This window comes from Sebastes umbrosus, chromosome 14 (assembly GCF_015220745.1).
Source record: "Sebastes umbrosus isolate fSebUmb1 chromosome 14, fSebUmb1.pri, whole genome shotgun sequence".
NCBI lineage: Eukaryota > Metazoa > Chordata > Actinopteri > Perciformes > Sebastidae > Sebastes > Sebastes umbrosus.
In genome coordinates this window covers 28,025,480-28,053,002 of record NC_051282.1, presented here as the reverse complement: position 1 = coordinate 28,053,002, position 27,523 = coordinate 28,025,480, and the positions used below count along the sequence as shown (strand labels likewise).

Genomic DNA, 27,523 nt, shown 5'->3' with positions numbered 1-27,523 from the left:
TGTCCATCCTGGTTTAAACAAGGAGCTTAACAGGGAAAATGCTTATATTCATTGGCACACAAACACACACACACTTATCATTCTTACTACGCTCTCTCTGTCTCTCGCGCGCACACACACAAAGGCATAACTGAGCTCACTATCTCATTAAGCGCAGGCACATGAGACACTAATGGCCCGCTAATGCTAATTGAATGAAGATGTGAAAGGAGACGGGAAGATGTAGGACAACAATGAAGGGAGAAAAAAATCGCTGTCATCTAATAGAGACTTCAAATGGTGTTCTAGAGGGCACTGTTTCTCACTCCCAACATGGAGCCTGTGGGCGCTCTTTTTCTCCCATGTAATCTTCTTTTTTTTTAGGATTCCTGGTATTGAGAATTTTTGAACCTCATTTGTCACAGGCAGTGTTATCTCGGTCGAGGAAAGCACCAACGCTGTGAGGTTTCTGGAAAGACAGCTGAATATAGAACTGGAAGGATATCTGTGCAAGCAGAGTCGCCTTTGTAATGTGTATCGTGTACCTCAAATCCCCTCATTTAGGGAACCACGCATACAACACTGATGCAATATTAATACTGTGTTTGTTGACTGAGTAAATGTTAGCACAGTTTATGTAGGTATTCTACCTACTAGCTATTTCACAGCACTAAGTAAAGAGCAGAAGGCTGGCTAAATTATTGCTATTTTCCATGAAATGTCTGCCTCTTTATAGAATAATAGTTGTTATGAGATTTTACCCTTATGTGCTGCAAAAGCTTTAAAAGTCTAATAGTTTATAGTCTAATTATTTCCCTATAAGAATTAGAGTTCCTCTGAGACATAAATGTTCCTATTGCTGATGTTTTTAATAATATTTGTGACCACTTTAGTGTGTGTGATGTGTTGTGATGTTGTACGAATGTATTTTGTTCTCTCTTATAGATATGTCTCGTAAAAGAGATTTTGATCTCAACGACAGATCCTGATTAAAGAAAGCTTAGCTGAACTAAAATAAACCCGATCTTTGTTACATAATAAAGTATTTACTGTAAGTAACCATGTCAGAGGGGTTTTGGTAAATCAGATACTAGTAGATACAGTATGATTCTGGGAATATAGACTGGACAGTTGTGAGGACATAAATTATGATTACAGGTCAGATCGTAGATACAATATCTTCAAATGCACCAGAGTTTTGCTCAGGGCGAACACCTCAGTGAGAAGACAGGCTCTTATTGAGCAAGGTTTGTTTGTTGGTTGTTTTTTTCATGATTAATTCATTTAAAGAGTGAACAGTGGCCTGAAGAATTACAATATCCACTCTGAAAGCTGCACTGAGTTCTGGAGCCCTGTATACTAATATGTAATAATTACATTGTGCTTCTGTACATGGATGGTGGATGTTATGGGGCGGCTGCGGCAGCGTGATGTCCATTTACACACCAGGAAGTCTCTCAGTGCCATGCCATGTGTTGTAAATAAGGTGTTATTAGTGCATGACCCGAGCACCATCTCCAAGTGCTGATGCACATCAGTTACAATGGGTGGGCAGAAATAACTGAGGTATACATACAGTTCCTCTGAGGGCCAGTATTAAAGGGATAGTTCAGGTGTTTTGAAGTGGGAATGCTGTATGAGGTACTTATCCATAGTCAGTGTATTACCTACAGTAGACAACGGTTGGCGCGCCCCAGTTTGGAGAAACAGACATGAATACGGGCACCCGTCAGACAGTCTGGTTGCTTTGGCGAGAGCATAGATAACGGCTTCAGTTCCCCGCTGTAAACATAGACTGTATAACTGTCTGACGGCGAGGTAAAGTGGTGAAAATATTCTAAATATAGCGTACACTTAAACTGATATTGATTCTTCTAGGTGGCTAAAATGTGTTTTGCTGCCGGCCCCGTCCACAGCAGTACATTGCTTTGCCCCTTTGTGGTAACTCCTGTCGGCTTTTCCAAGCTGGGGTCATGCCAACCGTCACCTACTGTAGGTAATACACTGACTATGAATAAGTACCTCATACAACCCATTACAAAACACCCGAACTATCCCTTTACATGATTAAAATTAAAAAGGAAAAAAATCACAGGAAAAGACTTTTGAAATAATATTTAGTAATGTCTCACTAATTTATAATTAATTATGACAAAAAATTCAAATAAAACCCTGCAGACTTCAGCTTTCGTGTACTCACTCACTCACTCACTCACTCACTCTCTCTCTCTCTCTCTCTCTCTCTCTCTCTCTCTCTCTCACATAAGGGTTTGTCTGTGCATGTGCTCACACACACACACCTGCATGCACATGCACAAACACATGCAGCCATGAAACTTGGATAAGGGGGCCAAGCTCTGCAATCTTGGGCCTCTAAGTCAACAGGTGGATGAGGATAATTGAATCAGATGTGTCTGGAGTCTGAGGCCCAGAGATCAAAGCAGTGGCAAGTCAGGCCAGAGCCACACACACACACACACACACACACACATGCACACGCGTGCACACACAGGAGAAAATGAGAACACCATGTAGAGCCTCAGAAGCTGCAGCTCGGCTGATTAGAGCAGCCTGACATCCATACCCCGGCCTGACCTCCAGGTGCAGAGCCAGTGGGCCCGGGTCTCAGCCTCGGGCACCCTCAGGAAGGCCGTCTGACCTTAGGACGCAAACATCCCTCTGCCCCTGCACTCCCTCCACCATAACCCAAAACCACCTGGAGGCAATATCAGTGGAGTGAGAGACGTGAGGCGTTTATACCGGCATCAATGGCTGACTGCTGCCAATATAAGGACAATGTTATTGTCACAGAAAAACAAGTAGAGGAGGGAGAGGGGAGAGGGGGGTTAAAAGTTTTCACATGTGGATGAAAAGCACACACATGGACAACAGAAGTTAGAGGAAGAGACGAGAGAAAAACAAGGAGAGAAAAATCAGAAAATGGAGAGTAGAGGAATACAAAGTGATAAAGCCAAAACTAACCATTGGCAGTGAACCTGACATCAACAGTGCTGATTACCAAGTCAACATGTCAAAACCAGCCCACACCCACCATTTTCTCCCTTATGTCTCTATCATTATCTGTCTCCTTTGAACACGAGGTGACATAAGAAGACGGAGAGGACATGTTGGCTAATCACCAAAGCTGTTTCATATGATCTCTTGACCCTCGCTGACTGCATTTGCTTTCCCACAGCATTCCTCTGCTTGCATTACTGCTATAGACAAAGCAGTGGCTCTATCTTGTGGCTAAATTAGGAACAGCACAGCAGTAGTGGAATGCATGGTGGAACTGGCTCAGGGCATTATGGACTAATGAGGTTAGATGATGACAACACACACATTACAGCACATCCACACACTCCTGTGTGAAACAGAAGTAACAACTCAAATTATCAGAGAATCATCCCGACTTTGCCTTTAGATCTTGAAACTTGAATTGGACCGTTTCACGTGCTATAAAAGAAGCACTGCCCCGTCACCTGACTAATGGCGAGCGAGACGGAGATCAAACGTTGCCACATCATAGGGAGTCGGACGAGTTCCTTCTATTTAATCTTATCTAAATGAGCGAGACACATAAAAGGACTCTTGGCCCGGGCTAATTTTCTCCATCAGGATGTTAGCCTGTGATCTGAGCGTCTTTCATGGTCTTATCCCAATCAGACACTATGGTACTCGGCAGTCTGCTCCCCACAAAGCCCTCTCTATCCACACCCTCTAGATAGAGCAGAGCGGAGGAAGGGCTGTGCCTTACTGAACATAACCACACTGTTTCCTATCACTTGTAGTGTAAGCTAGAACATCTATAATGCAAACAGATGCAGCCTTTTCATACAAACAGGTCAGTAATGATGTAAAAAGACCTCACGACTAGACATCAAGTCAAGGCAGTCTATGATGAATCTAATTAATTGATCCAAACATCATCAATAAACTTTAAAAAAAAAAGCATTGTAACATAATCGTGTCCATTAACTTTACCCGCAAGTGATTTAAGTATGCTGACATTTTAAATGACCAGTGTGTAACATTTAGGGGATCTATTGGCAGAAATTCAATATAATATTAATAAGTATGTTTTCTTTAGTGTGTAATCACCTGAAAATTAGAATCGTCGTGTTTTCGTTACCTTAGAATGAGCTGTTTATATCTACACAGGGAGCGGGTCCTCTCCACAGAGAGTAAACTCTGTTTACTTTTCCTGCTTGGGCTAGAGTCGATAACGTTACTTGCTCCCGTTGCTCTCTCTCTCTTGCTTCACCACTCACTTCCCACGTACACACACATTCTACGCACTGGCTCTGCTTTAACTGGCTCTAGTGAGGGACATTCACGTTTTCGCGTCAGCCAGCGTAGCTCTCCAACACGCTTGGCAAACAGGAGAGGCTTCACTTGGTTGCAATCTCCTCACCTCACCGCTACATACTGCCAGATCCTACACACTGGACCTTTAAGGTACAAACTCAAAATACAGAATTAAAGGTACAGTGTGTAACATTGTGTGGCAGCATCTAGTGGTGAGGTTGCAGATTGCAGTGTGTAGAAGAACCACGGTGGCTGATGTAAAAACGCGATTGACCCTATCTAGAGCTGTTGTAAGAGTAGCGTAGGTCATTTGGAGAATAGCTAGATAGTTTGGCTTTGAGAATATCAAGTGAATGTACAGTGGAAGGGCTGCACGGTGGTGCAGTGTTTATAGTGATTAAGGTGATTATACACTAAAGAAACTACGGTTTCTAGTATAATAATATAGTAGTGTATGATAAGTGATTCCATTTCTGCTAATAGACCCCCTTAAATGTTACACACTGGTCCTTTAAAATATGTTCTGCGAGTGGGAAACGGGCTAGATAATGCTAGTTAAAGCGTGACAAATATTTAAAGACAAGTCCTAATGACGAGTTTCTAAGAATCAAATATTCTACAACCCCCAACAGTAAAATCTGAATTACATATGGCAGCAGAGGGCCTGTACTCTTTCTCGCACGGTGCCCTGGTGGATATTAAGCTCTCTTTACTACACTTACAGTGATCTCTTTTTATTATGCTAATGAGCATATCAAGCCACTGGGCTCTGATTTGCCTTTCCTTGTTAATTGGAATGAAAAACCCTGAGCCATTACTAACAGTGCTTTGTCAAGCGCCTCAACTGCCTGCAGTCAGAGGAAATATCCCTGAGCAAACTAGGATGACTGATGATTTAGGGAGGCACGCTGAAAGAGTTTCATGATTATATGTATTTGTATGATTTGTGCATGTGTACCTGAGTAGCACATGAGCTTTTAGTCAAGGCTTTTAATCAAGCAGCACATTTCTAAAACCAGAATACATATATTTATGTTTTAGGCTGATGCTCACAAGAATAGAAATCAAACAATTTAAGAAACAAGCTAATGAGTTAGCAAGCCCTATTCCCTGCTTTCCTCTCTCCTCTGTGGGGGTTAGACCTCAAGTTCAACAACTGGGGAAGTGTAAAGGGGAGAATAACAGAAAGATGGATAGAGAATACAAGAGGTTCCACATCCTCTCATGCTGTTTTGAAGTGCATCTCTTTGAAAAATAGTCAGAACGGACAGCTCAAGCAGACTGATGCAAGAACTTGGCAATGTCTTTGGCTTTTCAGATAGCGCTGCTGAGCAAATACGATGGACGATCAGTCACGAAAGCCGTGTGTATCCAGCTTCACAGCCAAGTTCAATTTCAGTCTGATAAAAGGACGTCAACACAGAGAGCTTGGATAAATATCTTATGTGTTATGAAGCATCTTCTATATCTGACCAAAATGTTTTTCCACCAGCTGGAACAAGGGGAGAGCTCTCTTTTCAATAATCTCTATTTGTCCAGGAACATAAAACTTTACTAGAAAGCCCATATTTGACTTTTGTCTGTAAAATGTGATGCATTTCAAAAGCGAGGGGTGCCAGGGCTTCTCACTGCCATTTTGATAAGCAACTGTGAACTCTTCAAGGAAGAAATGAGAGTATGTTCCACTTAGAAAAGTTATATTGTCAATACAATGATAACTGACTGCCAGCTGTCACCCTGCTTCTCACTGTTAGAAGGGACTCCCGTCTGCAATGTAGCTCATACACTTCACTGATAAACCTGATAATTACAAGTTTTTTCACCTCTGTCTGTATATATGCTCTCTTTTTCGGTTGGTTGACTTTTAAACATCTGTATCATTCAATTAGTTTCCATTCAACACCAGTTCAACAAAGCCAGGCATCCTCTGACCAGCGTCCAACCCTGGTTAGGAGGAGGGTTGGCTGACCCTCGTTGACACATTCAGATAGACCCCAGATGCAGATTTGACCTATGTCAACGTGTTGGGTATAAGTGACAGTGAACATGGTGTGACCACTGGAATAAAAAAACCTAGCTGATGTTAGTGGAAAGCAATTATTCAAGACCACATCTCACAACTCGACGAATGTTAAAAGCGGTAGACTGTGGCCATGAAGAAGAAAATGAAGCTACATCATGCACACGACAAGCAAAGCTAACCAATGTAAGAGTGAAAAAATGTTTAGTCCAACAAATACTGTTTGGGTTTGAAGGATAACTTTGCTCCATCATTTTCCCATGTTTTTGTGTCTAAGTGACTAATGGGGACAACAATTTCTGAAATTGGTCCAGTATTGAGAGAGAAGGCTGCAGCCGCCAGCCGCTGAACGAGCTGTAATGTAATCATTTGGGAAAACCTGGCCCCGTCAGTTTACATCCACTAAAAGTGCTTGTCATGGTCACTGTCAGGTTCAGATTGTTCTTATAAGTGCTTGACAACATTATGGAAAGGACCTTTTTCTTATCTTTTCGCTTTCTGTTTGCTATTGTGTCATGACTTGTTGCCGGAAGACAACGGTGGAAACGTTAGTGCGAGTTGGAGAGAGGAGTGCCACAGGACACCGGTGTTGTCAGAGTTTGTTGTGTTGGAGAACAGAAAGCGTAGCTCAGTGTTATCGAAAAGATGTTCAAGGGCCCGGCTGAATATTTAGGTGATTTCAACAATGTGGCTGCGACGCAACATTTCACAACGAGGCTTCTCCGAGCGAGACACACAATAACAAACAGACCAGATCAAGCGGAAGGTAAGAAAAAGGTTTTATTTCTCTGTAGGGTTTTTTCCATAATGTTGTCAGACACTTATAATAACGATCGGAGCCTGTCAGTGGTAAAAAAACAAGCACGTTTAGTGGACGTAAACTGACGGTACCAGGTTGTGAAATGATTACATTACAGCTCGTTTAGCGGCTGCAGCGTTCTCCCTCAATACTGGACCAATTTCAAAATGTGTTGTGCCCATTAGTCACTTAGACACACAAACATGGGAAAATAAGGTCCAGGTTGTTGTTATCCTTTAATATCTAAAAAAAAAAAAAAAACGGTATTAAAGCTTCATAGGTGTAACAGTATGGGAAATAATATGCCCATATATAATAATCTAGTCGAAGATTGGAGATTTCCAATTTGCACACATCCAGCCATTATAGCATACATTCTGACTCCTGGTCAGTTTGCTGCTCATACATAACATGCATTACAATGCATGCACCAGTGCATAATAATGATCAAATCTATAAAGCTGCGATCCTTATCATGTTACCATGTTTATTTACGTAGGTTTGAAAAAAAGGCTAGATGATTAATTGTAATTGATAAGTTTTATTTAGGTAGGTTTTTAAAGGTAAAGCTTTATATATTTAACTGAGGTAACGTACAGTGGAATAGTACCTGTGATGAGCTGCTACAGGTGTGGAACTGGCTCTGTCCTTAAGCAGACTGGCAGTCAAACTGTCATCAGGATAGCCACCCAGCTCTCCCGTCACCCAGTCAGGCAGACGTGCGTTGCCGTTCTCCACGGACCGACCGCTCAGTGGTTCATCAAAGTAGATGGACTGAAAATGAAAATTCAAAGACAGGAGATAAAGGTCAGTATTTGAAATGCGTTGCAGTGCTATTTAATGAATGCAACTGCATTAGATTCATCCTAAAATCTTTTTTTGTAACTGACTTTGAGTATGTTGCCTCTCTTCATTTAAACTCGACTGTGACATCATTCTACAAATACAGCAATATTTATGATGCGATGAAGCAGTTATTCTTACCATGTAGGTAGGGAGTGTCTTGAGGCTGCCGGGCTCTGGTTTGCTGGTGAAAGGCCTCTCTAGGACCCCTCTTTTGAGCATGTGAAGGAGCAAGCGGGCATGCATGTTGCGGTTCTTACGACCTATCAGACCTGAACCACATGTGGACCGGTCACACAGCTTCTTTATCCAGATAGCACATCCCTGGCGCTCTGAGGTCAATGGAAGAGAGAGGGACAGGGGACATTATGTTACAGGTAATTAAATACATTAAAGGGGACATATCATGCTCATTTTCAGGTTCATGCTTGTGTTTTGGGTTTCTACTAGAACATGTTTACATGCTGTAATGTTAAAAAAACACTATTTTTCCTCATACTGTCCATCTGAATATGCCTGTATTCACCCTCTGTCTGAAACACTGTTTTAGCGCATTTCAACGGAATGGCAACACAATTGCGTTGCTAGGAAACAGCTTGGGTCCATGTTTACATCCTGTCAGCTGATATCATTCACATACACTGCAACAGGAAATAAACTGGGACACATTTAGTGTGTTTACATTTCAAATTTCTAAATATTGTAGATTTGTGACATCACAAATGGACACAGAAATCCTAACAGCTTGTTTCAAACGTTTCTGAATACGGGCTCTGTGTGTATTTCACCATGGATTGAGTGATTTGATACTTTCACAGTATCTATATATCACTTAAACCTGTTTTATAATATAAAAGATGTGAAAATCTCACTTTTTACAATATGAGACCTGTAATGTATTGTCCTGTCAGTTACTTTCTGTGAGTTGTCTAATGACATTAATTTGATTAGAATAGTATAAGAAAAGCACAAAACAGACTCAGCAATTAAGTTGGCTACAACTTAAAGTGTTTAGTGAAGTGAAGAGAGATGAAATGTGACCTCACCTGTCTTGTTGGGGTGTTTAAGGACATATGGCTTCATGTCCAGCAGAAAATGGTCAAACTCAGTGTCCAGCCTGTCCCATGTGTCCTCATGTTTGCTCATGGTGTCCTGAGGAGGAGAATAACAAGCAGCTAAGTTATAGTATTGGCTAGCAAGACAAGGCAGCTTTATTTGTAGAGCACATTTCAGCAACAGGGCAATTCAAAGTGCTTTACATAAACATTCAAGAACATTGCTACAAAGTGCAAAAGAACATTAAGACATAATTAAAACAGTTATAAAAACATTAAAACATTAAAGATTAGAAAATAAAAACAAGCTAAAAATAAAAGCTAGGATAGAAGCTAAAATAGAATATAACACACAAGAGTAAAAGCTCTAGTGCAGTATAAGATCATAAGTTTAAGAGAAAAAAAGTCGTAATATTATGATAATAAAGTCATAAGTTTACAAGAAAAAAAGTTGTAATATTAATAGAATAAAGTCATAATATTACGATAATAAAGTCATAGGTTTACGGGAAAAAAAAGTTGTAATATTATGATAATAAAGTCATAAGGCAAGGCAAGAACAAGGCAGCTTTATTTGTAGAGCACATTTCAGCAACAGGGCAATTCAAAGTGCTTTACATAAACATTCAAGAACATTGCCGCAAAGTGCAAAAGAACATTAAGACATAATTAAAACAGTTATAAAAACATTAGAGATTAGAAAATAGAAACAAGCTAAAAATAAAAGCTAAAATAGAATATAACACACAAGAGTAAAAGCTCTAGTGCAGTATATAAGATCATTATCTGGTTTAATAAAAGGCAGCAGCAAACAGGAAAGTTTGAAGCTTTGATTTAACCCTCCTGTTGTCTTCCCGTCGACCATGCAACTTTTGTCCTCCCGGGTCAAATTTGACCCGGTTTTGTTTGACTGTTTATAAAGCATAAACTATAAATTATCACCCAATTTTGTGTTACACCTTTTAAGCCAACTTCATTCCAACTCATTACCACAAGTTTTACACTTATTTTTGGAATTTATGGTAAATAAACCTCATTTATATGAAAATATACCTAATTTTTGAGTAAAATAAAGAAATTGTGAATTATTTTGGATTATCGATGAGCAATTTTATTCACAAAAAACAGAGAGAAAAAGAGCAAAACAGCTTTATTTGCAAAGAACAGTCAACATTTACTTCCAAAACTCAACTTTTCAAAACATTAGCTTCTCAGAATAATTTCTGTTCATTTGGATCATAAAAACAGAACACAGAAAATACAAAAGAACCTTCCCTGTGTGTGTGTGTGTGTGTGTGTGTGTGTGTGTGTGTGTGTGTGTGTGTGTGTGTGTATGTGTGTGCGCGTGCGTGTGTGCCTTCAATTGCATGAGTGGCAGTGTGTGGTCGTAATGGTGTGTTTTTTGTAAATATACGCATCGCATTTTTGGCACCTGATGCCCGTTTTGACATCACTCTTGCCAGGGCAGAATCTGCACCTCTTTCTTGTGGCCAATGGGTCAGGAAGAGCAGCTGGAAGAGTGGGGGCTGCTGCAGAGGTAGAGGGTGCATCCTGCTACTGAACATCCACAACCAAGCTTGCAGAGGCTGGCGTGCGGGGAAGAACCTGGCGTCGTTTGATGAGAGGTGTCACCAGTTCTCTCCCAAGCTCCTCTAAGAACAGCCTCCTCCTGTGGAACTTCCCCCGATTCCATGCCGGGTCAATCTCACTCCACAGTACAAACGAGTTGTAGGCAGACACGTCGAGAATGTTGAAAAAGATCACCAGGGCCAACGGGCTGTCATTCTTTTACAGGTGTACACACTGGTAACCTGCAACACAAGAAACAAACAATACATCATTTGAAAATGTGTACTTATTTTTTTTACACAAAAATGCAATGCATTGCACTTTGAATGAATGACAGTAAACATTTTATGAAGAAAAAGTGCAATACCTTGTCAAGGTTGTCGACTCCCCCTTTGTTCTTGTTGTATTCCAGGATGATTTGAGGCTTTTTTTCTTCCCCTGTGAAGACTGCTCATCAGAAGCATATTCTTTCTTTTTTGGGGACAATAGGACACAAGAGTTTGTGTCTCAGTGAAGGCAAACTTAGATGAGAATCGAGCCCTGTCTCTTGCCACTAGCAGTGCAGCTGGAAGCTCCGGTTTATTCTTTCTCACTGTTCCCACCATGGTCAGCTTCTTCTTCAGCAGCTCCTGGCCAAGGGCATGGGATGTGAAGAAGTTGTCACATGTGATAGTTTGACCCCGGAGACCTTCTGTCATATCAAGCACCACACCACACTTGCCCTGATTCTTTTCTGGCTGTCCATCAGCAGGTTTGCCAGTGTATACCTGCATGTTCCATGCATAGCTGGTCATGGCATCGCATGCTGCCCAGATTTTTATGCCATATTTCCCTGGTTTACTTGGCATGTACTGTTTGAAGGCACAGCGACCTCTGAAGGGGACCAGGCGCTCATCCACGGTGACATCAGCGCCTGGGTTGTACAACAGCTGCAGGCGACACACCCACTTGTCCCATACAGCCCGAATGGCAGCAAGCTTGTCCCGTTGACGGCGTGCCGGTCTTGTGTCCCGATCATCAAATCGAATCACTCTCGTGATCATGTGGAACATCTTCAGTGGTATAGTAGCCCGAAAAATTGCTCTGCCAGACTGAGCATGCCACAAACTAGCTGTAGCTTCCTTACTGGATCTGTATACACCAGCTAGAATCAATAGACCCAGGTATGCCTGTAAGTCTATGTTGTCCATCTGACTCCACTTGTTGCCGTACACACGACGCCCCTCCAGGTTTGTCATGTCCACCGCAATATTTGCAATTTCCTCTGGCAGAAACAGCTCAAAAGTAGATTTTATGCATTCAATACGAGACACTGCATACCTTGTTGGCACCCGGGGGCTCCTCTCTTTCTCTGCTCCCAACATGTGTCGTCTGTCACTGAGAGGGATGGAAGACCAGACCAATTTACCGTCCTTTGATTCGAATCCATCTTCCATCTCAGCAGTTGCCTCTTCCTCATCACTTGAAGACTCCTCCGTGGTGGAAACATGATCCGGATCATGTTCCGTGTTGTCCTCTGGTTCCGACACATCTTCCTCCACTTCTGCAGGTTCCTCCTGGTCTGTCTCCTCCTCAACAGGGTTCCAAATTAAATCAAGAGCCTCCGATACAGTATAGCTCCTTTTCATCGTGCTGTCTCAGACTAAAATGTGACAGGCTGCAAAAGCTCAGAATTTATAACCTCTTGTTATTGTCTTGTCCCCATGGAGGGAAAGGCACATCAAATGTGTGATAACCCCACGTTTATGCACCTGTAACTTTGAAGTCTGCATATGTGTGTGCGTGTATGCGAGTGAGTTTTCTTGAAGTTCTGGTCCAGTGTAGGGAAAAGTTTTGATAAAATAAGAACATGTTTACACACATCAAAGTTCTTATAAGAACATGTTTACACACCTGTAGCTTTGAAGTTGTGCGTGTGCGCGCGTGTGTGCGTGTTCATCTGCTGGAAATGTACATTGCACACTATAGAGTATGGGTGAGTTTTGCTGCTGCTCTGTGTGTGTGTGTGTGTGTGAGCAAGTGTGTGTGTGTACACATGCGTGTGTGTGCGTCCATGTGTGTGTGCATGTGCGTGGTTGTGTGCACGTGTGTGTGTGTGTATTTATGTGCTGGAAAACACAATAATGTGTAGGTAGATGAGTAATGCGGCTGTGTGTGTGTGAGTGAGGTGTGTGTATGTGTGTGGTTTTGCTTCTGTGTGTTTAGTTGCTGAAAAACACAATAGTATGACACATTGCACCAAGACAACAGGTGTTACAAAATTGAATAAAATACCCATAAGGCAACGAAAGTAGTGGTCATTCATTATTTTTGTAAAGACCATAGTAGGGAACCACCTATGTCATTTTGGGGCAATTACGTGAAAGAAATCCATATTTATGATAAAATGAAGTTTGTTTGTCCAGAGGACAACAGGAGGGTTGAACTCAGAGTTGGAGTTGGTCCTGCAGGTCTCTGGGAGCTTGTTTAGTTGTGGCTTTGGGGACACTGAGCAGACCTGATCCAGATGACCTGAGAGGTTGCCTAACATGTGTTAGCTAGCTACAAAGAGTCTGTAGCTGACATGTTCACTCACTCTCAAAACAGAATGGAGGTCTAGCTTGTTATAAGAGACAGGTGGGGTAACATTGTGACACGTGATGTTAGCATAACACAACATGACAGTGTCACAAACCAGCTAACTGCTTAGCTTTAGTTATTGAGATATAGACATTAGCAAACGAGCTAAAACACACCCAGAAAACGCTCGCAGTGTTATCTTTCTTCACAGACTTCCGGAAACAGACAAACGACACGCTAATAGGAGGCTCGTTGTTCGTGAAAGTGTAAAATAAAGACTTAAAAAGCGACTTACTGTGAGCTCTGATTTGGCCGCTCAAAATGCTTCAAAACTTCAGCGTCCTCACTTTACGACACATCCGGTTTCCGTGGCGACGCAGCAGCAGCGTCTCCCCGTTGCCATGGGAACGGCACATCCTTTTTTTTTACTTCACTTTTTATTTGTTGTTTAATTTTTCAAGTTATCTCTTTGCTTCCTAGTTTCTTTTAACGCCATATATTTAATTAGACTATAGAGTGTTTGTATACCCCACATGCACAATATTTAGCTTTTTAATTGCAACAAATAGACTCAACTCTCAGCCAGAGCAACATTAAATGTTATGATGGAGTATTAGGGCCACATTGAGGGAAAAAATAAATCTGAGATTTCGAGAATAAAATCGTGATATTACGAGAATAAAGTCATAATATTACGAGAAAAAAGACGTAATTTAATGAAAATAAAGTCATAATATTACGAGAAAAAAGTAGTAATTTAATGAGAATAAAGTCATACTATTAAGAAAAAAAAGTCGTAATATTACGAGAATAAAGTCATATTACAAGAAAAAAAGTCTTAATTTAATGAGAGTAAAGTCATTCTATTTCAAGAAAAAAAGTCGTAATTTAATAAGAATATAGTCATACTATTTCAAGAAAAAAACTCTTAATTTAATGAGAATAAAGTCATTCTATTTCAAGAAAAAAAGTCGTAATTTAATAAGAATATAGTCATACTATTTCAAGAAAAAAACTCTTAATTTAATGAGAATAAAGTCACACTATTTCAAGAAAAAAATGTCTTGTCTGTTGGGAGAGTGAGACTCCACTATCCTCATTTTCACACTGTTTCCCCTCTAAAATAACACGTCAAATTACTACTTTATAATATTATGACTTTAATCTCATAATAGTACAACTTTTTTTCTCCTAAATTTATGACTCTATTCTCATAATATTATGACTTTTTTTCTCTTAAACTTATGACTTTATTCTCATATTACGACTTTTTTTCTATTTAACTTATGACTTTTTTTTCTCTTAAACTTATTACTTTATTCTCATAATATTACGACTTTTTTTCCCCATAACCTATGACTTTATTCTTGTAATATTATGATTTAATTCTCATAATATTACGACTTTTTTCCCTATAACCTATGACTTTATTCTCATGTTATGACTTTATTCTCGAAACCTCAGATTTATTTATTTTCCCTCCATGTGGCCCTAACACTCCGTCGTAAAATGTAGACAAATAAGGTTGAATATTTTAGAGATATTTGCCTGTTGTCTCTCTGATACCTGGGTGGCATAACTCTCACCTTAAATTACACTGCAGGTTTCCACTAAATCCACACGATGGCGCACTAGACCTTCACTTTGTGGGATGGTCAGCAGCGGATGGAGGGACATGTCGCCTCAGTTCATTCTTCATTCAAAATAATACAACCTACATATATATTTTACATAAACTACAATACCTAACAAAACACTGATTTAGTAATCACAGAGAACATTAGTGGACATGCATTTAATGTGTTTATGTAATGTAAAACTTATAAACTCAGCCGTGTGGTTAATTGAAGTGAAATATTCCCACAGCACGTGAAGGCGGATTTCACTCCAGCGACGTCACTTTGAATGAATTTGAGGCGCTCAGCTGCTGAGGTCCGGAGCAGAGAGGAGGTGCGCTCTGACAGCACAGCAGCTCCTCCAGTAGCTCCTGCAGCTTCTCCAGCAGCTCCTCTAAGCAGCTCCTCCTGCAGCTCCTCCAGCAGCTCCTCCTGCAGCTCCTCCTGCACAGAGAGAGAGAGAGAGACACAGCACCTCTATACTCAACAACCAGGACCTCACACAGAAACCGGTCGGGACAACACCAAGTTGTGGCTGTGTAGTTTGGGGTTTTTTGCTCCCCCATGATGGCTGACCATCTTTTGCATTATAACGACTCAGCTGGGGTTGGGAACCGATTCGCCCGCAAAGGTGCTTTGAGGCAGAAAAACGTGCATGAAGTGAAAAACCACAAATTTACTGCGAGATTTTTCAAGCAGCCGACCTTCTGCAGCCACTGTACAGACTTCATATGGTAAGCATCAACTAATGCACACCTGCCTGTTTGAACAGCCTCTCTTTCACTCACTTTTGATGGCATATTTTCTTCTATCTAGCAATGCTTTTGTTCTTCAGCAAGTTTTAATATGTTCACATTAATAACCTAAATGTGATTTGAGTTTGCAGATGCTTTGGTGTCACTGAAATTTTGCATTTCCATAGATTTAATAAAGCATATTGACAGCTGAGACAGATGTTGAAGCTTTTAAGACTGCAAATTAATGACTTAAAATTGTTGTGGCAGAATAAAGCCACCCTAATTTAGCAATGCTTTTGTTCTTCAGCAAGTTTTAATATGCTCACATTAATGACCTAAATGTGATTCGAGTTTGCAGATACTTTGGTGTCACTGACATTTTGCATTTCCATAGATTTAATAAGCATATTGACAGCTGAGACAGATGTTGAAGCTTTTAAGACTGCAAATTAGTGACTTAATATGGCTTTAGCAGAATAAAGCCGCCCTAATTGTGTGATTTCTCTTTTGTTGCAGGGGATTTGGGAAACAAGGATTTCAATGCCAAGGTAAAACCAGTTGCATGCATGTATTATTGGTGCATTTGTTACTGGCAGAGTCAAGAGGCATAACGACACCAGTGTAGGGTGACATCAGTTGTCTGTTTGGGACACAGAAGCCCAGTGTTTCACAATGAAAAGCAGTAAAGCTGATGGTGTTTGTTCATTAAGCGGTTTGTCATCTCATTCAGACATTTATTTGTTTTGTTTTTAAATGTCTTACCTCTGGCTAAATCTCAGATTAAGCATTTACAAAGTGGTTCCATGAGCAAATACTGTATGTAGGTTGCAGACCTGTCACAAGGAAATAAAAGCCTACACAGCAAATTTATTTCAAAAGTTTTTTTATTTTGTTTCTTCAGAGGGCACATCATGCTGCAAACAAGAAAGCAAAGATTAATATTTTATCCAATATGTGGACAGTGAATTAAAAATTATTAAGATTAAAACTGAAACATTTACCTGCAGCTTGGGACACATTAATATCCATGTTGGTTACCATTTGGCCCTGGAAGACAATATTACTTTAATATTGTTTCAAGCAAGCATTTAAGAGAATTAAAGTTGTGGACATACCTTTGAAGGTTCTTTACAGAGGCAGCTGGTTGACCCTCGACACCCTATGAGCTTACAAATTCTGGCGAGTACCTGGATTTTGAGAAGAGATACCTGGCTCGCTGGTAGCCGTTTCTGGACTGGATGAAATAGCGTGGAAGAGGAGGAGGAGACGGAGAAGGTGGTGGTGGGGGAGGACGGATCGGTTCGCTCAGTCTCTGGGTAACCTGAACGTCTTGGGTGCTGACAGCTGGTGTTTGTGGGATTGGAGAGGGGTTCTCTTCACGTGGCTGGTGGTCAGTTTGACCCAAGTTAAGGGGCTCTCCTCCAGAAGATGATGGATGGACGGGCTGGGCTCCTTCATTAGTTGGGTTACTGGGGAGTGAGGGTCCCTCTGGTGTTGAAGCAGTGGAAGACCCCTTGCTCATGGGATAACCTTGGCTATACCCACCTGCAGTATTGGAGGAAGCCCCAGTATTCTCAGGTGGATACTGAAAGACGTCCTCATAGACGAGATGAGGAGTGCTACTCGAGCCACCTCCAGTGGAGCCCGAGTTTAAGTCCTGGTTTGGGTAGTCAGCCACACCATAACCGCTGCTAACTGGCACAGGCTGCCAAGACTCAGAGTTGGGAGACCCTGCAGCCTGAGAGGTGGAGGATGGTGCAGGCTCATCGGCGCCAGCTGGACTCGAAAGAATAGAGCCACCAGCTGGAGAGGCAGGCACACCGAGTGATGTTGACTGAGGTTGGCCTGGCTGAGGCTCTGCTGGATCACTCGGCTGGTAGTTGGGGTTTAGAGGAAATAGAAGTAGTTGCTCAGGGTTGTCCCAGCCCCAGTCTCTTGCCGCACCATTAGTGAGTTTCTCTACCTCACGAGCGCTAGCTGTGTAGGGCGGGTTGTGCTGAGATGTAACCGAACCGGGCCATTGTGCAACTGCAGGTTTGTTGTAGCTTGTGTATACAGGGCCAGTCGGTTGGTTATTTGAAGCCTGCCAGTCACTCTCATCAAAGGTCGGAGAGGTTAACGCTTCATCCTCTCCATCATCACCTATGTTATGCGAGTCCTCCTTATATGGATATCCATACCCTGTAAAATTAACAATTAAGATGAAATGATATATATTCCTGAGGCCTAATGGGGTAATTAAGAAGAAAGTCATTACCTCTCTCAGTTGGTATTCCAGCACTGCGGTCAAACAGCAAAAAACTAATCCAGGAAACTCTGCAAGAGGCCGGTAAAGAACAAACATTTGATTAAAAATCTCTGTTAGAGGTTAATAGAAACAAATAAAGTGCAAAGAAAGCAACATCAATACCGCAAAATGAGTCCAAGAGCCATGGCTGAAAAGCAGCACCCCGTACTCCTCAGACGCTTATGGTTTGAGACAAGCAGCTCACTGGGACTAACTGGACTTCAAAGTAACCTCTGGCCTTATGAACAGTCCCTCTGTGTCTCTTTTATATCCAGTTCTTACTAAACGAAGCTCATCAGCAACAGCTGCTCACACAGCAATTAGTGGCCAAATCATTAACAGGTGTGTCAGCTGGACAACACCACCCACCGTCTCAGTGTGACTGTCATCTTGTTATACTGAGGTCTTTTAAGTAATTTTGCTTATTTGAGGATCACTGAACACCTTTCTTTGATTTGACCTGGCGTTTTGCACACAGTCAAAAGACCTTAGTAGATTTTCACTTAAAGCAGCAGTAGGCAGAATGTTTTTGGCATCATTGGATAAAAAACATAATAACCTTTCAACATATTGTATTAAAGTGTTCTGAGAGAAAACTAGACTTCTGCACCTCCTCATGGCTCTGTTTTCAGGCTTTAAAAACATCTAGTTTATCTAGTTAACTTTGGCCAATCACCAGTCAATCAGAGAGAGAGTGTTCCTATTGGCTGTTTATTCAACGGAGGCAGCTGTCAATGACTCGCGAACTCCGATCAAACGGTCAAACTAGGCAGCGCTGATCAAATATGAATCAATAGTCTGTTACTGTAATGCCTATTTCTCTCCTCAAATGTATTTAGAAACATCTTGTAGTGTACTGTTTAACTGTAAAATGAGAAAGTTTGCTCAAACTTGATCTAAACATTGCAGCCAGGTCTCGAACTTTCTCATTTTACAGCTAAACAGTACACTACAAGATGTTTCTGAAAACATTTTATGCGAGAAATAGGCATTACATAACAGCAAATGTATTAATATTTGATCAGCGCTGCCTATTTTGACCGTTTGATCGGAGTTCGTGAGTGACTGACAGCTGCTCAGAGACAGCAAGGCTCCAGCTGGGCTCTGATTGGTTGTTTTTCTCTGGTCTGAGAAATCTTGCAGATGCTATTAGCACCGGAGGACACAGAGGAACATGATTTGTTTTACCTCTCATGCACTACTGTCAGGATATAGTGACTGTTTCAATCATATTTGCTCCATTTCTACCCACTGCAGCTTTAATACTTCTACTGTACGTGGACTCAGGGTGCCTCATGGTGCCCTGAAACCGACACCATGTTGCCACCATCTTTTCTAGTGTAACATATCGCTCTAGACATCTGATACTGTGGCAGCTAAAGGGGAGAAAGGCAAAGGAAAGGGCAAGGAGTGAGGGAGACAAAGAAGTACAGTAGGAAGAGTTATAATGGGGGATTACTGCGGTCAAATTAAGGTTACATCACCTTGAAAGGCGCTTGTACACGAAATGGAAACAAAAAATCGAATGTGAAATATTGGATGGAGAACATTCAGTTTATGGAAATGATATGTATGATGCCTAATTAAAATTAGCTACATTTTGATTATTCCATTTGCATTTGTTCAAGTACATAAATAGATGCATGGCAGAGCAACTCCACACGTTTTGCATTTCACAAGATTACTGCGATTGAGCTTAAAGTATAAACTACCAGACATTGTAAAATCTGAAGCTTATACTGAGACGAATGAGTAGAAGCAGAAGGAAAAAATATTGTAATTTCTGATAAATCCTTGTGCTGAATGCCCTACCTCTAAACATAAGGACAATAGACCCATCGTGCGTCCATCTCGTGCCCACTAATCATGTGTGTTGTTCTCGTGCCAACTAGTGTCATTCTGCAGGGTCACGTTACAGAGTGATGCTGCAGCGAGAAGACCTGTGGCTTTAATTAACTCGAACAAACAGTGGCTGCGGTCAAAAAGTCAAAAAGTTAATGTCTTTTCCTAACCACTTTTCCTTTGACCTCGATGGAAAATGTCATGAGATCAAGGAAAGATGTGACGGAGAATTCATAAGGACTTAGGAATAGACAACCTCGGGGCTAGGAGAATCTGACTGCACTTATACTAGGCCACATAACTGTGATGCAACGGTGGGCTGCCGTGGTGAAACTATAATATTCAGAAAATGTAAAGGCACACCTTCGCCCTTTGGATTTGTACCATGCTGTTCCATGCAGGCTTTATAAACAGCTCCTTCAGTGATGGTGTGTGAAGCAGAGATACCGCAGGTCCTTCCTTCCTACTGCTATCACACTTTACCATCAACATATAATGAAGGATTATTTTACCTTAAACCTGGACAACCCAGTGAAAAATATTACTTCATTAGCGAGGTTGGAAATCCTATGCTAAAAGGAGATAAGAAAGTAAGCATTGAAGCACCTTTCCTTAGCATTTAGAGGATTCAAACAGCTCTCATCATGGCTGCTACTGAGATACTTCCGGGTCATTTCACTCCGTTTGGAACCTTCCTAAGCAAAAAAGACTATTCGACCGCAAACAGTGTCCTTCCTATGTCCTATATCCATATGGACATGTGTCTGTTACATGGGAATATGGCTGGATATGTTGTGCTCATGCTTACAGTATGTTTGTTTTCATGCATTTATAAAAATGTTTACATTGCCTAGATACTTTTTCCCCCCGCTAAATGAGGATATGTTTTAAATTCCTCATGTGAACAGGGGCTGAACTGTCTGGCTTGACTATGAATGCATCATGGAAATTGGCTGACAGATGCATGTTCTTGGATGTAGACAGGATGTCTTTTCTTGTAGAGCTTGCATAAGGAATGCATTGCTCTTTGAGAACCATAGAGTGGGATAATCCCCAGAGGCCTTGATGTACAGATTTCTTCATGGGGTGGATGCATAATGGATTGTGTAGTTGTTGTTAACACTATGGGGATATAGGATTGTTAATATATGTAACTGTAAGATTTTATCTCAAATATTTACAGCTGTGAGACTCTAAATACATGGCATATGTCTCCTTCTGTGAATGCAAACTGGGCTTGTTATTATTACATAAAGCTCACAAACTGAACTTTTAAGAACTTCTTCTTTGAGGCAGAAATGTAAAGTCAAATACTTCCCACAGTCACGCTGCTGAAGGTGACACTGTTGCATGTTTGAGGTGCAGCTTGCCAGCAGAACATTTGGCTTCAGGTGAGAAAGCGTGGCTCCTGTGATCATTCATATATCTGTTTCCCTGCATGGCTGATATCACTTTATTGTTTCTTAGGCGTGGGCAGATTAAAGGCCGTCTAGAGCTTCCTGCCCTGCGTTGAAAAAGCCAGATAGCAGCTTTTTTGTTTATTCTCCAGCGATCACGCACCTCCGCCACACAACAGCGAGCAGCAGAGTGCCGTCCAAAGCGGTGCTAAAGGATCTGTGTGTGTGGGTGGAGGACAGAGGCCCTGCTGCTCCCAGGGTTGGTGACTGGTGTACCTTTTTATTGTTAAAGGTAACAAAAGGGATGAGTGGTTCACCATGGTTAGGCATGAAGGATGCGTGTTGCAGAATTACATTACGATGAATGAATCACTACATAAACAAGATTATACATAATGCCCTCTGGTTCACATTTACTGACATTTTCTAGGAATTGTTCATTCACTGTAGCCACTTCATCTCCACTCACTGCAAACACTAAGATGTGATTCACCACGATATAATAAACAAAACGTTCCACCTCACAATTTACTATACAGTAGTAGTCAGTGTATTTAAAGGTGCAGTGTGTAGGGTCTGGCGGCATCTGGCGGTGAGGTTGCAGATTGCAACCAACTGAAACTTCACCCGTGTGCCAAGCGTGTAGGAGAACTACGGTGGCCGACGCGAAAACGTGAAAACACAAATGTTTGGTTTGTTTGTTCTGGGCTACTGTAGAGACAGCATTAAAAAACAGCTAGTTAAAGCTGGTGAGCTAGCCTTAGCTAAAGCTAATTACTCTTTCCTGGAATTGGAAAATCAATTTTGATAATCCAACATCTTAATAATTGAGCTTGTTCTCACTCATAAATAAGATCGTAGCTAAATCGTGCATCATAATAGAGAAAAAAGCAAAACCAGATAAACTAGTCCCGCCAACAAGAACCTAGCCTAGCTTAGCAGAGTAGCTCTAAATTACATCTCTGTAGCCTTTGACTCTCCTGGAATTCATGTGACGTGATGTGGTTAAGCTTCCTTTGAATCACATATTTAAATGTATTTCAATTAAAGGTGCAGTTTGTAGAATTTGGCGGCATCTAGCGGTGAGGTTGCAGATTGCAACCGACTGAAGCCTCTCCTACGGTGGCCGACGTGAAAATGTGAATGGCCCTATCTAGAGCCAGTGTTTGGTTTCTCCGTTCTGGGCTACTGTAGAAACATGGCGACTGGCTACGTGAAGACGACCCGCTCCCTATGTAGATATAAACGGCTCATTCTAAGCTAACGAAAACACAATGACTCTTATTGTCAGGTGATTATACACTAAACAAAACATACTTGTTAAAGGAAGGGTCGGTAATGCTGAGAAACTTGAAAGAGTACACTAGATTTTAAAAATGATCCAACAGAAAAACCCAGCCCGGTGTTGCCAACTCTTTTCCAATGAAAGTAGCTAACAGCATTAGCTGCTGACTAGCTCCAAAAGTACTGTACCTAAATCTGGCAAGAAAATCGCCAAGTCGGCAACACTTAAACACTTAAACAACAAACATGGCTATTGTTAATACTCACAGCTGTCAAGTTAGCAACTTGCAAGTAGGCAGGTAGGTAGGCAGGCAGGTAGCCCGTCCAAACATTACATTTATTTAGTCCTGCGACAGCCACAGGTACCAGGTTTTTTTCTTTTTTTGTAAGAGCATTTGATTTATTAATTGCTGTCGAGATGTAACGAGAATATCAACAAATGAAAAAATGTATTTGAACAGCACTACCAACCCTACCTTTAACATTATACTTCATTTCTGCCAATAGATCCCCCTTAATGAGACCCACTGTCCCTTTAATGGGGTTCATAAATGGCTTTAAATCTTATAATAATAATCTAATAATTGAATATACAGTATGGTAAACAGACTTATCTTACTGGATTTTTTAAAATCCAGATTATACATGTTGTCTCCTTATTTGACACAATAAATTTCTGAGTCATGAATAAAGAAACACAACCAACGCACCATGAAAGTGAGTGGGAATTAAAAAAAAAAAAATGCAAGATGCACAGCGTGAGGGAGAAAAGGGAGGGCTAGTGACGTCCAAGTGGAGTGTATTATTGTATCGGGTGTATAGGATGTAACTCAGCATGTCCATATGACAGGATATATCGCTGTCGCAGATTCCCCACAGTGGACCGCGAGTCACGAGCCAACGAGAGAAGCAAGCAGCACGTCTGTAGAATGTATATTAACCAACACGTCTTATGAAGAATTCAAACTTCGAGAAGATTGGCATGAACTTTTTAATTTAGATGTTTGATGTAGGGCTATGCCCCCTGCTGCTGCAGAATGGACTCAGACAGGAACGTATTAATAATTTATGGAAAACATCATTTTCAACCACTAAATAAAAGTCAGATGATTAGCATATAGAAAATGTTTTTTTAGGTTAACCCCCTGAGACCTGCATTATCACCTGACTTTACTGTCTTTCAGAGGCTCTGTGTTATTTCCGCCTATTCTTAAATGATGTGTTTGAATATTTCTGCATACTGGGGTCCTTAAACAGTCTTTGAATTACATAAATTGGGTATCACTGTAAAGCTGAGCCTCGTGTGGATCCAGTGAGCCCAACTGTATTCATGTGTGATGATGTTAGTCCCCATAGGAGCCATTTCATTGTAGTGAGACCATTTTTTTTAAACTTGACCTCACTGTATGAAATTACCTGTGGTGAACTCTAGGATAATCACAGCCTCATGAAACTTTGCAGCCACAAACAAGAGACCTAGAGCATTCAGAGGATGGATGGCTCTCCTAGCTAGATTGACAATAAGGGGGATTTCTGAGCAGTTTACAAAACAGAATTGCTTGCCATCAAATCGCCGAAAAATGCAATTCTTGCAGAAATCTCAAAATGTCAAAAGTTTTTGATACCAAATCACAGCATGGCTTTTTCTATGGTGTTCCTCAAGGTCTTGGTGTCTTAATGTGGTATTATTGATAATTTTAATCAATTCTTGAGTGGTAAAAAAATGGTTAAATTTAGCACCAAATCTGTGTAACAAATGGTATCAACCCAAAAATTGCTGCAATAACTTATGTGACATAATACAGCATGAGGATGACCATCATATAGTTCTATCATAATGTTCTTAACCCTTATACACTTTTACAATTGATTGTAATGAATTCATGTTTATTTATAATTCCTGACTAGAAGGACCTGACACACAGGTTCCCAGCTTCCAGATGATGTACACCACTTCTATGTGACATCTGCTGTTGACCTGCTATCTCCCCCTAAAGAGCCCCTGTACCCCCCCTAAAAAATAGGAGAAACGGGTCTATTGTGGGTCTCAGAGGGTTAACAGAGGTCGTGATTTTTAATCCAAATGGCAAAAATGGGAGTTACTCATAATGGACATCTGACCGCAAACCCACTGTCTTGTTAGGAATCCCCAGAGTGATTCACTGTGAGTGTATTCATTGAGTGCATCAAATGATGCAGAGATAAATTATAGGCTGTTATGTTGCATTTACGCACAGCAGACAGATGGATAGGCCTTCAACACTTGCAGCTCCGCGTGTCAGAATTGCAAGTTCTATTTTAATTCCGTTTTCCACTTGACAAAGTGTGACACATGCACAAAGGCCGAATCACATCAAAATATGACAAAAAAAATTACAGAAAAATTACGTTTTAATTAGTTATATTTCAGGTCTGACTTATTAATTATTAAGTCCCACTGTGAAACCATTCCTGCCCAAATGTCACAGAGCCAGTGGCTTGACAGTGAGTGTGTTTCAGATGCTCTGATCTCCCCCCTCCTCCCCTTTGAAATTGAGCATCTGTGGAAACGATTGTGCCATCTGGAGAGTTGAGAGAGTCACTGAGAGGTGACGTCTGGACACAAGAAAGGCGAGAGGTGGCGGGAGAGGCAGTTTGAAGTAGAAGACGTAACAAAGGTAGAGAGTGTGGAAAGAGGCTGAGGTGGAGGCAAAGTTGAACACAAGTGCAAGAGGCTAAATAAACACAGGAGGATTTTGCGATTGCAAGGGTGGAAGTGTGAGGGTGCAAGAGATGATGAAGTCAAAGAGGCCTTTTACACATTCTGGCTTCTTGCTGCAGAGTTTTGGCAAAGACGAAGCAAACAGTGTGACTACTTGGAGCAGATGAAAGAGAGCAGAGTGAAAACAGCGGTGGGTATTACGTCTAGGAGATGACAAAACAGGTTGTACACTGTGCTGAGTAGTAATATCACAGATTGTCGGATGTGCTAACTGATGTGTAAACTGCTTTTTTGGCCACTTGGGGACAGCGGAAACAAGCACAGTAGCATAGTACATTTAAAAGGTGCTCTATTCGATATCAGAGCATTAATATAGCATCAAACAACTATTTTCTATGTAAAGATATAGAGGAGTAATGTCTACCTGAGCAGAGAACTAAGTCACTCTCCCTCTGTGTGTGTTGTAATCTGAGCTTCTCTGTGCATTATTGACGTGAGCGTGCTAGCTCAGCCGCTCTGCACTGCTCTCATATGGCTGTTACAGCTGATAACGCCGTCCCGACTGAGGGCGCCGTTGCGGAAGCGTATTCCCCCTGGTTAACACTGTTTGCTCTGTCAGCAGTGTTCGCCGTTGTTTTAACTGGTATAGCACCGTTAGCAGCAAGCCACCGGCTCACCTGTCGCCATGTTGAGAGCCGTGCGGAGGCAATAGAAATGCTCCCAATCTCGCATTGAGCGCTTTTAAGTTGATATGGTGAACGTGTTAGCAAGAAAAGTATTTACTAAAGCACACAAATCCAGACGATAAATATAAGGCGATGGACAGAAAAACATGTAAAAGACGGAAAATGAAGTCTGTCTAGCTCTTCCTCAGAGGTCTGATGAAGTGGTAATCAATTACAGTACATGTTTATGGGAGCAGTATCTTGTGTGTGAACTTGTTAGCAAACTGTTGCTTATTTATTCATTATTTGGAATGAATAAATATTCATGTGGAGTCATGTTTCTGGCCGACTGATGAATGTAAGTCCAGCATTCATTCTCTTTTAGCTCTGTTTTTGGTCTCTACCAACTATTTAGCTGCTAAATGCTCCACTATGTTCATCAGATAGTCGATAACTATGTCTTTTTCGCTAAAAATTGCTGTGAGGGTGAAACAAAACGGTAAAGTTGCAGGCGGACAGCTAAACAATGAGCTGAAAATTGTTACAAAGCTCTGTAAAGCCAAAGGGGACTGCGGATTCAGGTGATAATTCTTTGTTGCTTCTTCACTACGAACAACCCCTTTCACACATTATCACTATATTATTGTTTTCACATTGTCGTTTTGATATTGTTAATATAAAAACATTGATTATTGCCACTTTAAATTCAGTGAAATGTAAGTTAAATCGCCTTCATCTTCTGTAATGTGACATTTGTGTGACGTTTTTCTGAGTGAAACAGAACATGTTGGCGATGTAAATCAGATCAGTCAGATTTGATTGGGTCTGGCTAAGCGAACACAGAGCTGCAGACGACTGTAGGCCTCCAGCCAGCACCTCCTCCACACATGTTGTTAGATCATCAGCAAGACGATGAGGGAGAAATTAACAAATTAAAGCACAACCACGCTGTGTTTGGAAATGTAAACACATTTTTTTGCCAGCTGACATCCTACTAGTCGCCCAAATCACGCTTGAGCCCTAAGTTTTAGATGGGTGATCTGAAATGTTTAAATGTTTTAAAAGGATTTTAATATGAAAACAAAAAAATTTAAATGAATGAAAATATGTTTCTTTTTTTACATGTTCTTATATATACCAAAAGATAATGGAACAATTAAGTCAGGGACACAGAGGTAGAACATAGAAAATAGAAAAACTAATTTTTTGCAACAATTAGTTTACTGTTTTGATAATAGATTAATCGTAAAAAAATAAGTAATTTGTCATGCAATAATGGCTAAAATTATGTTTTCAGCCTCTCAAATATGGAGATTTCCTGCTCTTCTCTGTTTTATATCATATTAAACTGAATATCTTTGGACAAAACAAGACATTTACAGACAACACCTTGGACTTTGAGAACTGGGACGGACATTTTTCACTATTTTCTGACATTTTATAGACCAAAAGATTAATCAATTAATCTAGAAAATAATCAGCAGATTAATTGATAATGAAAATAAACGTTAATTGCAGTCCTAATTTAATTAAATTAATTCATTTTAAAAATAAAATGATCCCCGAAAGAAATGTTCTTCTCTCACATGCTTTCTAAAGATCCGGTATTTAGCTGGAGGACGTTTCAGAAGGGAAGATGTTTGCTGTCTGTTGTTGGCATGAATCATCTCCATGTTGTTTGCGGTTCCTCTTAAGTCCGCTCTTTGCTTCCATGGTGACATCTCCATAACTGTAACCAGCCTAGTTTGTTGTTGTGTTTGAAATATATTTGCATACCAAATGCAGCCAGCGTGCCTACTCTCATTTCCAACCCAGTGACTATTTACTTCTCCTCAAGTGATAATGATGAGATCTTTATCAGG

At 40.9% G+C, this 27,523-nt stretch overlaps 3 protein-coding genes and 1 pseudogene across 5 annotated transcripts in view; 1 reads left to right on the top strand and 3 right to left on the bottom strand.

Annotated features, from left to right (window-relative positions):
• The window catches only part of cep112 (centrosomal protein 112), a 148,976-nt gene extending 135,449 nt beyond the window's left edge, over positions 1-13,527 (bottom strand). For both annotated transcript variants that reach the window (XR_005209821.1, XM_037791753.1), the window contains exons 1-4: positions 13,428-13,527; positions 8,996-9,101; positions 8,091-8,281; positions 7,717-7,880 (exon numbers count right to left, since the gene is read on the bottom strand). Coding sequence is in view for 1 of the 2 variants with exons in the window: in XM_037791753.1 (XP_037647681.1) it covers positions 7,717-7,880; positions 8,091-8,281; positions 8,996-9,095 (455 nt within the window). In the remaining variant the exon portion in view is untranslated. The remainder of the gene's footprint in view (positions 1-7,716; positions 7,881-8,090; positions 8,282-8,995; positions 9,102-13,427) is intronic.
• LOC119501425 lies at positions 10,144-13,417 on the bottom strand (annotated as a pseudogene).
• Positions 13,528-15,053: 1,526 nt separating the features above from the next.
• Positions 15,054-27,523, top strand: part of si:ch73-374l24.1 (protein kinase C alpha type) — a 119,233-nt gene continuing 106,763 nt past the window's right edge. Inside the window, exons 1-2 of one of the 2 annotated variants that reach the window (XM_037791420.1) lie at positions 15,054-15,482; positions 16,002-16,033. In XM_037791420.1, the coding sequence (XP_037647348.1) occupies positions 15,313-15,482; positions 16,002-16,033 (202 nt within the window). In that variant the 5' untranslated portion in view covers positions 15,054-15,312. The remainder of the gene's footprint in view (positions 15,483-16,001; positions 16,034-27,523) is intronic. The other variant, XM_037791419.1, reaches the window with a different exon arrangement.
• LOC119501219 (leucine-rich repeat extensin-like protein 5) lies at positions 16,352-18,049 on the bottom strand. The gene is made up of 5 exons (XM_037791422.1): positions 17,896-18,049; positions 17,743-17,801; positions 16,601-17,666; positions 16,487-16,532; positions 16,352-16,399 (listed from the first exon to the last, which is right to left on the bottom strand). The coding sequence occupies exons 1-3, from the start codon at positions 17,916-17,918 to the stop codon at positions 16,645-16,647; spliced, it is 1,104 nt and encodes a 367-aa protein (XP_037647350.1). The 5' UTR covers positions 17,919-18,049; the 3' UTR covers positions 16,352-16,399; positions 16,487-16,532; positions 16,601-16,644.